We start from the raw sequence: 14993 nt of genomic DNA, 5'->3' as shown, positions 1-14993 counted from the left end.
TGACTTGATCTATAATGGGTGAAGTAAAGTGCCATATAGATTCGTATTAAAACTGCACTTTCCGCTTGAAACCTTCATACAAAAGGCCGAAGGCATTAATTTAAACCTTAGTAAATTCTAGTCTTGTCTTCTTTCTTTTGATCAAAAATGACCCCTGTCCAAGATGAATGAATGTTCAATACTCTGTTTTGAATAACTTGAAGCTTTGTGGTTCATCAGGATGGGTGAGTTAAAGTGAAGGTAAGTAGTATTTCAAGCTGGATTGTTTGGACTTTTGTTCTTCTTGTCATGTTGCATGTTATTGAATGTATTCATGAGCTAGCTGATCCTGTATGTTTTTTTTCCCCCATTGATGGTATTATTATCTACAGTCATTGTCTGTGGCTTTAAAGTGATTTATATACATATATAAATCTTTCTCTTCACAGCCTTTCAGTAGAAACACAGCTGAAGTTTTCCTTATAATCAGCTCTATCCAGACGAGGAACAGTTGTACATGCTTCTATGGTTATTTTAAAACAAAATGCATTGCATAATAGATAATACATACCTCATGTGAACTTGCAATACTCCAGTCAGCAGCTTCAAACTTCCTAAATAAGTGTTTCTAATGGGAATGATAAATGAAACATACGTTGTTGGTTTACTCATCTATTACAAGACCTCATTTTTATTATTTGACTTTTGTTTGGCATGATGACCAAAATGAGGTTATGAACTAATGAACAGATTTTAAAAGTCAAGATTTTAAGGTAATAAAATAAATATAATTTAAAGTAAAAGATAACATCAACACATTTATAAAGACATGGTGTAAGATCATTTGTGTGCTAATTTTGATTTAATATTGGTATAATTGGGTACTGAACTTGGTCATGTATATTAGATTTTGACTGATCTTGAATATTTTAAGTTATGTATAATAAAGAAAATGCTTATTTTTATTTAACTTCAAATACGGTTTTACTGCATGTTGAACAAAAAAAAAATCAGAATTTTTCTTTGGCCCTTTTATTTTCCTTTTGTTTAAAAATAATGATTTGACTGACATCACTTTTTAAATAAGTAGGCCTGCATAAATTCCATACTAACCATACATTAAATTACTTTGTCCTGAAATTGTGCACTGATTTAGAGTAACTGCTGGTGCTTTGCAAGACTATAACCACCTGTTTATAACAAAGGAACCCTTTTCCTGGAAATTTACAGCACACGTTGTACTGTTTCCTTAGAATGACCCATATAAAAACTAACACAAGGTTATTTTATTTAATTCTGATGATGATTGTCATACAGACAATAGGAGTGAAGTAGGATATCCTATGACAGCAGATCAAATGTACATTTGTGAGAGGTTAGGACTTGTGGGTCTGGTCTGTTTAACACAAGAGCACTAGTAAAGAAGTAACTTTAGTTCAGATCTATAACCTCTATAAATGAAATCCTGAGAAGAATGCAAAGCTATCCAAAAGGAAATGCACTGATTTAGCTCTTCATTATTTGTCAATTTCACTTTCACAATCTTTGTAATGTAAATGTGCTTGCAATAAATGCAGTGTGTAGTAACTTTTATGCAGATAACTGATTAAATGTGTGTAATTTCCTTAAATGCTCACTAATGCCCATTTCTCAAATCTTTTGGGAATATCTGTTGGTGAATAAAGGAAGCATGGTGGTTATTTCATCATTTTCTGGTGTTGTGAATTTGTTTGCCTCATTGCACAGCTTTTTTTCTGCAGTTCTGCGATTATATTTGCCCCCACTTTCTATAAAAGAATAACTAACCATTGAAATTACCACAGCGTCTAAAATGCCCAAAAACGAACCCTGCCTCGGCTTCACCCGGTACCCCATTCAGGAAACGGAGTGAACGTATGATGTCACGTGGTGTAAGAACACGCCTCTTGGAATCCTTTGGTGATTTAGCGCGCTTTCTGTTTGAATTTGAAGCGTTCTGACATTCCGGACATGTGCTTTACGTGCGTGAGTAAACCTCTACAACCTAAAACACAAAAATACATGTATATGTACATCAATATACAGAACTAATTCGCATTTCTAAGATTCTGATAGTATTACTTTTACGTATGATCCGTTGTCATTTTGTATTACTAGTAGTAACTAACTAACTAAGCAACTGGGCTGCTGTATGTTTTTTATGGCAAGCTTCGTTTCTTAGTTGCTTTCTTGGCATAATGTTAGGATTATGTGGTTGGTTATTATGAATTTTCATGACTATAACAACATGGTCAGTCTTTAAAGGTTATCAAATTTCAACACTCACATAAACTCAATTTTAAACTCTTCAGCATGCCAAAGATCTAGGGAATAAATCTAATTCAGAATGTTGGCATGACATGAAAAAACACCCATCTATTTTCCTATACATTTTAGTAGAGTTCATCCTTGTTTATTTCCACCACAGAATAAAAAATGTAAATACTTTATCTCACAATACTGACTTTTTTTCTCACAGTTGCTAGATTTAAACTAAGAAATTGCAAGTTAAAATGTTAGAATTGCATATATGTTTCTCGTAATTGTGAGATATAAAGTTTGGCTTTATAAAGTCCAAATCTGAGGAAATAGACAGAATTGTGAGTTTAAATCATGCATTTCTGAGGGGGAAAACAATCCGAATTGTGAGATTATACATTGTACTGTTTCCTGAGAGTGATGCTTCCATGTTTCCATATTGATCTGCCTCCATCTAATAACCAAATGGACAGAATTAAAGGCATGGTTCACTTTGAAATAATTTTTTGGTATGTTTTAGCTTACCTCAAGGGCATCCAAGATGGAGGTGTCTTTGTTTCCGCAGTAGTTTCAATTTTGATATTTTTAGGTCAAACCATTCTTGTCTGTCAGTCATATAATGCAGGTCTATGGACACCATCTCAAAGAGCATACACAGAGAAGTCCAAATTAAACATGATTCAATGACTCGTAAATGTAAGTACACATTGATGGCCTAAGACACGAGACGAGGGATACCCTCGAGGTAAGATAAAACATACCAAAAATTAATTTCAAAGTGAACTATCCCTTTAAGTTCCCACCCTACATTTTTTTAAATAATCCGTTTCACTCGGATGCACATCAGAATACAGAAGAAAAGATGCATCGCTGTTTCTGCTACATTGTGACTTTAGTTTTGTGTTGCCAAATTTCTTTAAATCAACACTATTTTCAATGTTTTCAGGCCTGAATGTTTGCAATAATATAAAAATGATGGTACCGTCAGTCACATTGATATCAGGAGTACAGATGCCACTTTTGGGTTTGGGCACTTACAAGCTACAGGACCTTGAGTGGCTGAAAAGGTCTGTCAGCTCTGCACTTCAAGCAGGATACCGAGCCTTTGACACAGGTGCTGTCTATGGAAATGAGGCACATCTAGGTCAAGTCCTCAAAGAGCTATTGCCCATGTACGGACTAAGCCGTGAAGATGTGTTCATCATCAGCAAGCTTGCCCCATTAGACCATGGGCCGAGGGCAAAGGAAGGCTGCCTGAGGAGTCTGAAGCAACTAGACTGTGAATACATCGACCTCTATCTGGTGCACTGGCCTGGGATGGAGGGTCTTGACCCAGACGATTCCCGCCATTCAGAGTATCGGGCGCAGAGCTGGGCGACCCTAGAGGAGTTCTATGCCAGTGGCCGATTTAAGGCCATAGGGGTTTCAAACTACACCTCAAAGCACATTAGGGAGCTGCTCATGAGTTGCCGCATGCCCCCAGCGGTCCTTCAGATAGAGTGCCAACCGAAGCTGATCCAGAGGGAATTGAGGGATTTATGTATGGAGACGGGCATTCACTTCCAGGCCTACTCTTCTCTGGGAAAAGGAGCTCTCCTTAGGGAGCCAGAGGTAGTGGATATAGCGAGGAGCTGTGGTCGGACCCCTGCCCAGGTACTCCTGAGGTGGGCTGTGCAGCAAGGCATCTCAGTTCTGCCTCGGTCCTCGCAGCCAAACAGAGTGCAGGAGAATGCACAGGTGTTTGACTTCCAGCTAAGTGAGATGGATATGATGAGGCTGGATTCCCTGAATTGTGGAACAAGGTTTTGTAAACGTGACTCTAGCAAAATAGCTTAAGCCCTGATTTGACAAATTTCCTGAATAAGAAATGATTTAAAAAATAGGCAATGACATGATGCTTTTTGTAGTAGAAAAAGAAAAACATTAAATGCCTTTTGGGTTTCAGGCTATTGACTATTTTGGAAACAAAAATAAATTTTTATTTTTTTATTGAAAGTCAAAATTGTATGGGTGATACAACTGGATGCACTATATGTAAGTAATATAATTGACCTTTTTACTGTGATGCAAGCTTAGTTCAGGCTGTACAATGTGGTTTGACTTACTAAAAAAAGGTTTTTAATAAAGGATATTTGGGGGAAAACTTTTTTTAAAGGGATTGTTCACTTTGAAATTAATCTTTGATATGTTTTAGCTTATCTCAAGGGCAAATATTCAATCAAAATTGAAAATACTGTGGAAACAAAGACACCTACGTCTTGGATGTCCTTGAGGTAAGCTAAAACATATAAAAAAATTATTTTAAAGTAAACTATCCCTTTAAAGAACATTAAGATAGTCAGTCACATATATTCAAGGTAAAAGAAAACATTGTGGTTACGCCAAATTAGCTATTTTATCTTGCACTATTCTTAAAAAATATCAGAATTTTCAAAACCAAGATTACAAAGAGTAAATTTCTGCGATTTGGACCTGTTTAAAACTGGATCTTTCCTTTTTGACCCAAAAACATAACACTACCTTCAGCCAGAAAATCTTTTATTTTGACCACAAAATTATAGAAAAAGGATAAAAAAACGTGATTGTTTTAAAAAGTATTTAAACAGTTCATCCATTACTCAATCTATGTAAACGGTTATAAATATGTACAAGGATCTTAAAAAAGGAATGAAGCACATAAAGCACAGCAAGACTGATAGTACAGAAATAGCACTTGTGTTGTCCATCTGCATATATTTACTTCCCCAGAAACTGAATGTACTGAATGTAACTGATTAACGTACAAGACCAGCAGATGGAATATAAAGGAAAAAATCCAAGAGACAACAGGCAACTTTACAATCAAGAAATATGTACATGAAAGGCCGTGATGAATTGCAAAGCTATGAAAGTATCAATTAAATAAATTATTCGGTTTTCCTGGTGACGTATCCACGTATATTCATCATAAAAGATGGCAGAACAACCACTCTTACTAGTTATTCACCACAATGGTTTGGCATGAACAAACAAACAAACCTGAGATGTAGCATATATCAACAAATGAACTGAAATAACTTTACCCGTATTATTGTTACCGTCACTATCCTTACAACTTTATCCGGCGTCACAGTCCTTGAAATATATTTACATTTTACAAGCAACCGCTCCAGCCTTTAGTACACCAAAAACGCACGTCTATATATCAATCTATAAAATACATCATAGAACACATTTCTTTGCCAAATATGAACTTAATACATATCAATAAATAGAGGTTTTATTTTTGAAATCAACACAGAAAGATTGTCCAATGAATTGTAATATTTTAGGAGAGATTGTCCCTTTTGAGATTGTCAAATTGAATGAACACTGACAATTTCTGTAATTAAACGTACGTTATTGCAGCGGTAAAACGTGATGCAACACTTTTACCGTTTTCTCAGATTGGTTTTGCAGTAGCTTGAGCACATGGATTACGAAAAAGGCCATGATGGTGATCAGACAAGCCTTCATCTGAGAGCAGCTCACGGGGTAACTGTTATTAAGTGTGTGAAGCCGTGTTAAAGCATGACTACTTCATTCTCTGCCCTCCTCTTCTTTGGAACTCCAGAGGAATGAGAACCATCCTCTGTAGGTCTGTTTCTGGCTGTTCACTCTTTTGACGTCCTAGAAACAACAAAACAATTTGTAAGATTTCACATATTTAAGGCCTCTAGCTCACAACCTCTGAAATATAAATGCATTCAGAGTACCATATAGCTGGCTCACCCCTTTGTCAAGCCACGTGTCAAATTCATCGCTCATTCTCCTCAGCTGTCGTCCGTACTTCTTTGCTTTCCACAGCGCAGCAGGAGCAGATTGAGAACGACCTCTGAATGGAAGTCCATCTCCCGCTCCTCCGTTCTCCTCCGCCGATGCTCCATCCTGGGGCTCTGCGTCCTGCCAGCGGCTGACCGTATACACCTGAGACTCTGAATAGAGCCGCACACGCCCTGCAAAAGCATGTGATCACATGATAAGATAAATGTTTGTGTTCAATCTAGGTCAATATATGACGCATGGCATTTCCTGATACTTCATGGCGACTGCGTTTGTGTGAAGTTCTCACCTTGAGGAGAAATGTTTGACAAGTTTTGACCCATATGTTGTCCATGGTTGATTGTCTCTTCCAGATGTGATTGCTTTTTGCCCTCCAAGGCACTGGAATCATCTTGATGGTCATGCGATGTGTTATCCATCGTGAGAACTGGTGAACATTGAGTAGTAGGGTATTAATATTGGAATTTCAAGGTGTTGAAACAATGAATTACCTAATACTTATTATATTACATGAGGAACATTTAGTAACACGGACATTAAGATTAACATTCACTGGTTTTACTAAATACATAACAGTTACCTGTGGATCTGGACGAATTCCAGAACAATAGATCTGAATGTGTTCTTCTCTCCAGATCTCAGTTGGTAGTGGCACTGGATTCCGTCTTATCTCCGGTACGATTACGAGTAGCTTCTCCAGTTCTCAACATATATTGACTGCCTCATGGCATGTGACACACCCAAACAACAACAATAGCTGTAATTTCTACTTATATAAGTTTCATATTTTTAAGGTAAAGTCAAGCTCCTCTGAAAACGTCGTCGGCCAAAAATAATGGAAAAAATATCCCGTTTTTCGTGACATTTAGTCGGAGTGATTGTCTCCTCGCCGAAAGTAGTAGCGTGCCAAATTTCCTCTCCGGCTGTTGTTATCGCTACAGTGTGTATGATGATCTCATTTCGTCTCCGATACTGTTGTTGTCCGTCGTCGTTTACAGTAGTGCTCCGCTCTCAGCCAATCAGACGGCGTGCGCCCTCTTTGAGCAACCAATCACAGCCCGCTGCTAGGGTGTTTTGGGCGCTCACTGATAGAACGTCACTGTTGCGATAGGGGTTCGCGAGCCTTTGCTGTCCCGTGACTTGTTTACCTCAACTCAGGCCCCAGTCTCGCGAAAGCGTGGGATATCGTGAGCTTGAGGACGCCGTCGCGAGAGAATTTGCAAAAGAAACGCACCGTTTAACTTTATTTGCATAGACTGGTATTAGAAAAAACTGAGTGACTTTAGTGACGCAGCTCTTAAAAGGGAGTCTATTATGGAGAGGTGCTTACGTATCTCTGTTTGGCCTTTACGTTGAATGGTCTGCAGTACACTGATGCTAATACAATTCGTAGCTAAGAGAACATATTAAGCTATTTATATTCAAGAACTGTGGTCATATAATGTGCATTTCCTCAGTTCGAACTGTAGATGGCAGGAGAGACCTGTGTTGAGTCATTGGAATAAGTTAGTTATTTCTTTGCTTACATGACTCATGCCTAAATATAGGTTAATAGGACCTGTTACTGTGTAGATTGCTGCATATGTTAGATATTTTCATATATATATATATATATATATATATTTTTTTTTTTGCTAGGTCTACAACACAGCATGACTTTTCTTTGTACATTCAGTTTTCCTTTTCATTTAGTAGCTATTAACTTGCATTAGCTATTAACACATCTACACACATATTAACACTGTATTTAATTTAACCATACCAACTGAATTTAGTGAGGCAACATTGCACTAAATGTTGCACTAATGTTCTGCTGGTAAAGATTAAGATAGAAACATAGTACCTCATTGAGAGCATCATGGAGACACATGGGTGGCAGAGTTTAAATAGGTCCTAAATAAAAGGTCCTCCTTAAAAGGCTTCCACTGATTATTTTATTGTTTATACTAATATTTTTTTTCATTGTTGTGAGTTTTGTGACCCAGCTGCAGAAATAATAAAACACAACCATCTTAAACCAGGTTTGCTGGCCTTGGCAGGAGACCAAGTGTAGCGTTAGTTCTGGCAGGTCATGTTAGTCAAGCTCAATTCAGCTGATCCATGTCTACCTGTGGAATATGACACCTATTAATGTACATAAGCTTATTCAGTATAATCAGACGCTATCGCGTTCCTCAGAAGCCAATTAACCTGCTCCATCCCCAGCTCCTCTTCTCGTCCAGTCAGGATTTGGTATTCTGATTCCCCTTTGAATCAGACTAAATTCTCAAATTATGTTGTAAATTAATATATTGACATTAATGATATCTGCATACATACATGTTGGTTCTGTTCTGTTTACCCTATGGGGGGTTATTGCTGCTCTTCCTGCTTTTATCCATGCTAGGCTGCATGGATTCGCAGGGAGTTCTTGCCCAGAACAGAACCATACCACCAATCCTAATCATATGCTTGTTGTCAATCGTGTTTGACGACTGGTCCTGACAGAACTGGCCATCCTGTTCCATTGGTGGCTTAAAAGTTCTAAAATCAGCCAAGAGGGGGGTTGAGAGACTGTCTAAGACCAGCAAACCAGTTTATGCTGGTTTAAAGGGATAGTTCACCTTGGGGTACTCTGGGTTCGGGCAGAATTCCAAGCTCGGAGCCCTCCCCCCGGACAGCACGCCAAATACGGATTATACTTTATAACCTTAATTGTATGTGAGTGTGAACTCGTGAAATGAAAATTAGACCATGATTGGCTCAGCCTGAAGTCATCCTATGTGTATATGACATTCTCGTTGTGTGTCAAGTTCAAGTGTTACTCTTTTGGCATTAATCGATGTGTACGGTCGTCGGACGGAAGCTAGTTATTTTAGTCGATAAAGTTTAAATATTGGTATTTTTCTTACACAAACACATCGCTTCACTTCAGAAGACCTGATTTTGGGGTGAACTATCCTTTTAAGATGTTTTTGGTGGGCCAATATTGGTGCACAACCAAGAAGGAATTTTGCCTTCGATGACTGGGTTTTCTGGTGAGTAGTTCTTCAAATCATTCTTAAAATTATAGAGAGTATATTTTTGAATTGAAAATAACATTGAGAAAATATTATTTTTATTACACCTGGCGAGATTCAATAAAACTGCTGTTCACCTTTGAACCGCTATTGTAACCAAGTGTTATTGTCAGAGGGTAGCCTACAAGTTAACGTTGGTTCAAATTAAATAAAGCCCCTCTGATATGCACGTGTTTTTACACTCCAGCCAAGATCATTAGCAGTTCTAAAATGTCTGTCTGTTCTACATCAGTGCCAATTTGATGAATTATCGTCCGGTGTTGGCTCGCCATGCTCCAGCGACACTGGCAATCCTGCACTGCAGTCTGTTGAAAACACAGTCTGCTGCTGTCACACTCGCTGCTGAAAAAATGCCGCTTTTCTGCAGAATCCATTCGCAGAATTTCCATACCTTTCCAACAAACTCCGCCCGTCTCCGTCCGTCCTCATGGCGAGGCTGATGATGCTGATGCGAGCGAATAGTTAACATCTTCTCATTTACTCCCTCTGGCGCCACACGTCCATGTGCGGCTCTGCTCTGCTCATTCTTCTCTATTTCTCTCTCTCTTTGCCCCCAACGTACAATATAATCTTCGCTTTTTTTTAGAAAGCTTATTTTCTATCATTCTTTTTATTTTATTTTTATCCCTAAAATGCAATCAATGGAGGCATGCGTTTGATATTTTTCTATTGTGTTTGGAATTATGTGAATGGGCTGCAGTTGCTGCTCGAAGATCTTTCGTCGAGCACTTTTTACTCGAATTGAGGTTTTAATTCACGTCTCATCTTGAACGTAAGACCCTCTTTTCTTAAGATAAGTCACGCCTCGAGTCTACAACTTGATTGGATTGTGCGAGTTTATGTTAGTTGTTTGTATTGTTTGAACTGTCAAATCAAGAAGAGCACCGCTGCGCGCGCGCATCACCGCTGTACAGCGCGCGCGCATCACCGCTGCTCCATGGAGACTTGAGTCGCGCGCACCGAGCTCATTCACTGTGAATTACACCGAACTACAGCAAGTCAACAGCGAGTGTCCACTGGAATCCACACACCGTCTTTGTAAGTACGAATTTACTCACCTCACCACATTACAATACAACTAATACAGTGCTCTTACCAACCTGACTGTTGGTTTAATACACAAAGAAAGCGAACTGATTGCAACAAATGAGTAATAGACGTGCATCCTCCTCCATGTTTTCAGGTTACTTGATGTTAGAATGAAAGACGATTCTATGAAAGGATACTCCCACGTTTAAATATCTCATATTTATCCAAGACTAGATATTTCCAATTTCAACCTGCGTATTTTTTTTTCAGGTACAAAGTTGCGTGTCATATTTCACAGGAGCTACAACAAAATGAACCTCTGTTAACGTACATTTGTCTGTCAGAGCAGGTAAGATTGACTTTACTCTTGTTCACCAGTTCAATTGAGTTACTATTATTATCTGCGTACGTTGCTGCTATTCTCTCTTAAATGTTTTCTAGTAACCCCGCATAACTAGTAGAACATAGTTTTCATACTGGCTGTGAATACTTAGCAGGCACAGTTCTCATGGAAACGATCTCCAACTCTCACTACAGAGGCAGCCCACCTGTTTCAGATAAACATAGAATATGATATGCCAGTATGCTGTGGTATGTAGGGAAGCCCTCAGCTTCCACATTGACTGAGATAAAAAATTATATACGCATGTAGAAATTAGACATGTAAATGTATTTTTTCCCTCTACACTGGCCAGGTTTTTTTCTATCCCACAGTGTTTACGTTACGTACGAAACCTCAGGCTGATTTTGGCATGTTTTTCCTCTTTTTTTATACAGGAATGTGCTGTTTCTTTGTTTTGAAGTGTTCAACTTAACGGATAATTCACTCAAAAAAAAAAAGAAAACTCATCTTTTACTCATCCTCATGTTGTTTCAAACCTCTATGACTTTGAACAGACGTGTAACAGATGTGTGTCTTTCATTGTATGGACAAAAACATTCTTCAACATTTCTTGTTGTGTGTTCAGAATGAGGAAGAAAGTTTTGGTGAGTAAATGATGACAGTCGTTTTATTTTTGGCTGAAGTGTTCTTTTAACATAGAAGCAAATATAACAGATGGTCATTTTGACAAACTGAGGATTTGATATGCATTTGATAGACCTGCTCTCATATGACAGACAAAATGCCATACGTTCTCACAAGGGAAATCAATTACTCCTTTAATTTCCTTTGTTATATAATTATACTGCAACAAAACAGACTGAAGCCAAATGATACTCCTGCAGCTTGTGTTTAAAATTCATTTTCACTTAGGTTGAAGTGAAATAGCCTGAAATATGTATTTTAATGCCAGAATCTTAGTGTCAAAAGCAATGCCTGTGCTACAAACATCATGCGATCATTACTGTACAAACTGGTTTGCGTGTGTTGCCCCTTTAAGACGTTGCCCCTTTAAGACATTGCCGCTTTAAGACTCGTTGCCCGTTTAATTGATGACGCAAAGTGTTCCTGTGAGGAAGAAATGCGAGCTGATCCAAGTTGGAGTGTTATATGTGTGCGTGCATCCTATAAAACCACACACAAACATACTCCAGTAAAGATATGGAAAGAAATAACAGTGGTTGACTGAGTTCCTGGGTTCTGATAGGCCCATCCAGGGCGAGTGTTGCTTATCCTTCAGTCCTTAAGAGATGAAGTCAAATTACCAATTCCAAATCCAACAAATGGTCCTTCGAGCCGGAGACACTTCCCTGGATTGAGATGTCAGCCAGTTCTACACCAGTAAACCCATCGGTTCGTCCAAAGCGCCGTCCAGCCTATTTACAAGATTATGAGGTGGATTTCCCACGTTTTCATAGATCAGCTTTACCAGTGAGTATAAGAGAAGCAGCAGTGGAGTCGTCTGATGATGACGATTACTCTCCATCACGTATTAGAGTATCTACAGCGAAACCTCAAAGAGCACAGTTTACCGGCTTTTCTGGCCCTCCGAGGCTGACTGAGCATCATGACCTCCCAAACCCTCTACAGCAGCGAATTTCTACCTCTTCTCGCCAGTCATTACCACAATATCTGAATCGACAGCTACAGTTTGAATCCAATGCAGAGTCCCTTCCACATGGTGATGGATACCAGAGTGATCAGTCAACTGCTAGCTCTATAAAGTTGCAAAGGATCTCAGAGGAGAATGCTAGACTCCATGAAACACAGCAGGCCATTAAAGCTGACCTTGAACGATTTGAGACGGCCAAAGATGAGTTGATTGAGCTTTTAAACAGAGCTTGTAGTCTCCAAAGGCCCTTATCTACTCCTAAGACCCAGTCTAATCGTCCATCAGTTAAATTTCACCATGCCGAGCATTTGAGTGATGAAGACTGGCCAGAGCCTCCTCCACCAATCACGTATGAAGAGCCCGAAGCTATGAATAAACACAACAAGCAAAGGCTTTACAGCAGTACAAGGGCAACACCAACTTTCAGTTCCCGACTCACTTCAATGGAGAAGTCTATGGATTTTCACCATCCAAGTCAGTATGATGAGCATCTGAGGTATGGTCAATACCCTCCCCAAACGACAAGTCCTCAGTATGTTTATGACCACCCATGGGAATCATTCACACGTCCAAATTCTGAACATCACAGAATGGCATCCTATAATATGGCACCTTCCATGGCATCTATGGAGCTGACTGAGAAATATTACAAAGGACCATGCCCCACCATTCCATTCTTCCGCAACAAAGATCCAAGTGAGTTTGCCCGATTAAAAATGGCCTTAGACAACCTCTTGCCACCTGACAGTACTGAAATGTTCAAATATCAAGTCCTGGTTGACCATCTGAAATTGGACGATGCATGTCTAATAGCAGACTCCTTCTTGCACTCCCCTACACCTTACAGAGATACCATGATGGCCCTCAATGAACGGTTTGGTCAGCCCCACCAGGTAGCATTAAAAAGGATTGCTACTATTCTTGATTCTCCTGATATAAGCCGCAATGACCCCTCAGCCTTTGAAAAGTTCTCCCTTCAAGTGCAGTCTTTAGTTGGTCTTCTAAAGACATTGGGCCAGGCGGGTAGCATTGAGTTGCAGTGTGGGTCGCATGTTGCACGCCTCCTCAGTAAGCTGCCACCTGAAAGACGGGCTGATTTTCGCCGCCACATGTTACACCGGCCTGGGGTGACATACTCATTGATGGATCTGGCCGACTGGCTAAAATATGAATCTTGGTGCCAAAGCTATGATGATCAGTCAGCAAGAGGAGAAAGCCGACCCAAGCGAGAGTCTCGGGTAGCTCCATGGTCACGCCGAACCACTGCCACTGTTCTGACTGGGTCTGGGAACAGTGCTGAGGTAGCAAATGCTACATATTCTTCTGATAAGGCTGATGAGAAAGCTAAGAGTAGGCCTTCAGTATATTGTTCTTACTGTCAGAGCTCTGATCATGCATTCAGTCAATGCCCCAAAATTCCAAACCTCACCAGAGATCAGCTCTCAGAGTGGATACGTGCTAATAGGAGATGCTGGCGTTGTGGCCTTGCTCATCAGGCTATCCACTGTGGTCTAAAGAAACCATGTCCGCTTTGTCAGAGAAAGCATCTGCGAATCCTCCATGAGGTAAACGAGAGGCCTGTCATAAAGGTATCCAAAACAGAGGCTTGCCTAGTCAGCTCAGCGACACAAATGTTGTACCTGAACAAACCAGTCAGCAGTAATAAGGTTTTACTCAAAATTGTCAGAGTGCTCTTACACCATGGCAACTGCACACTGGACACATTCGCAATCCTTGATGATGGTTCTGAGCGTACGATGCTCCTGCCAGAGGCAGCACAGAAGCTTGGCTTAAGAGGGACACAAGAAAGCTTAGCTCTGAGAACCATCCGTCATGATGTGCAAACCCTTGATGGAGCTTCAGTCTCATTCTCCATTTCTCCATACTCCAATCCGAAGAAGCGATATCTCATATCCAGAGCCTTTACTGCCCCACAGCTTGACCTCGTTGATCATTCTTACCCCATTCCAAAGCTGCAGAAGCAATACAAACACTTGGTTGGACTACCACTGCAGTGTTTTGAAAGGGCGAAACCTCTTGTCCTTGTTGGTGCAGATCAAACACACATAATCTCACCAATTGAGCCAGTAAGACTTGGTCCACCTGGGGGTCCAGCTGCAATAAGAACCAAGTTAGGATGGACACTCCAGGGCCCTACCAGCCTGTTGGAGCAGAAACTTGAGCCAAAACAGTGTCTCCACATATCCATTCCTCTCAGCACTACAGAACTGTTCAAGAATGTTGAAAAGCTGTGGCAAGTAGATGTTTTGCCATTTCAGAAGGAAAGAGAGTACACAAGATCCAAGCAGGACCAAAGGGCCATTGAGTTACTGGAAAGCAAGACAGTTCGTGTAGAGGTGGATGGAATACGTCGCTATGCAACACCCTTGTTGCGTAAGTGTGACATGCCATATCTTCATGCTACTATGGAAGCTGTCATGCCACGTCTACGAAGTACTGAGAGGAAACTTGCCAAAAACCCGCCACAAGCTGAAGCTTATTCCTTAGAGATCCAGAAATTGGTTCAGTCCGGAGCCATCAGAAAGCTCCTTCCAGAAGAAATGGAAAGTGATGGTGAATCCTGGTTCATCCCACACCATATGGTGTGCCACAATGGGAAAAATCGTGTGGTGTTTGATTGCTCCTTTCAGTTCAGTGGCCTCAGTTTAAATGATTCACTCCTCGCTGGCCCCACCTTGGGTTCATCACTTCTTGGGGTCTTGCTCAGATTCCGTGAACAGGCAGTGGCCATCAGTGCAGACATCCGGGGCATGTTTCATCAGGTCCGCCTTCTTCCAGAAGATAGACCACTTCTTCGGTTTGTCTGGCGTGACTCAAAGGAAAAAGGTCCACC

The 14993-nt window shown here is 40.2% G+C and overlaps 3 protein-coding genes across 4 annotated transcripts in view; 2 read left to right on the top strand and 1 right to left on the bottom strand.

Moving 5' to 3' along the window:
- Window positions 1-1843: 1843 nt before the first annotated feature.
- LOC120494603 (uncharacterized) lies at window positions 1844-4210 on the top strand. Of its 2 annotated transcripts, none has more exons than XM_039693846.2 (2): window positions 1844-1983; window positions 3203-4210. In XM_039693846.2, the coding sequence occupies exon 2, from the start codon at window positions 3229-3231 to the stop codon at window positions 4090-4092; it is 864 nt and encodes a 287-aa protein (XP_039549780.1). In that variant the 5' UTR covers window positions 1844-1983; window positions 3203-3228; the 3' UTR covers window positions 4093-4210. The 2 variants fall into 2 exon arrangements, with proteins under 2 accessions (XP_039549780.1, XP_039549781.1); XM_039693847.2 differs by having other exon boundaries at window positions 1864-1979.
- A 1320-nt stretch (window positions 4211-5530) lies between these two features.
- bada (BCL2 associated agonist of cell death a) lies at window positions 5531-7029 on the bottom strand. The gene is made up of 4 exons (XM_039693849.2): window positions 6638-7029; window positions 6347-6484; window positions 6007-6230; window positions 5531-5904 (listed from the first exon to the last, which is right to left on the bottom strand). The coding sequence occupies exons 2-4, from the start codon at window positions 6474-6476 to the stop codon at window positions 5815-5817; spliced, it is 444 nt and encodes a 147-aa protein (XP_039549783.1). The 5' UTR covers window positions 6477-6484; window positions 6638-7029; the 3' UTR covers window positions 5531-5814.
- A 2530-nt stretch (window positions 7030-9559) lies between these two features.
- The window catches only part of slc8a4a (solute carrier family 8 member 4a), a 60600-nt gene continuing 55166 nt past the window's right edge, over window positions 9560-14993 (top strand). Inside the window, exons 1-2 of the mRNA XM_039693848.2 lie at window positions 9560-10154; window positions 10416-10494. The gene's annotated coding sequence lies outside the window, so the exon portion shown is untranslated. The remainder of the gene's footprint in view (window positions 10155-10415; window positions 10495-14993) is intronic.

This window comes from Pimephales promelas, chromosome 19, assembly GCF_988280905.1.
Source record: "Pimephales promelas chromosome 19, fPimPro1.hap1.1, whole genome shotgun sequence".
Lineage (NCBI taxonomy): Eukaryota > Metazoa > Chordata > Actinopteri > Cypriniformes > Leuciscidae > Pimephales > Pimephales promelas.
Note: the sequence above shows the minus strand (reverse complement) of the source record. Positions and strands in the feature narration are given on the sequence as shown.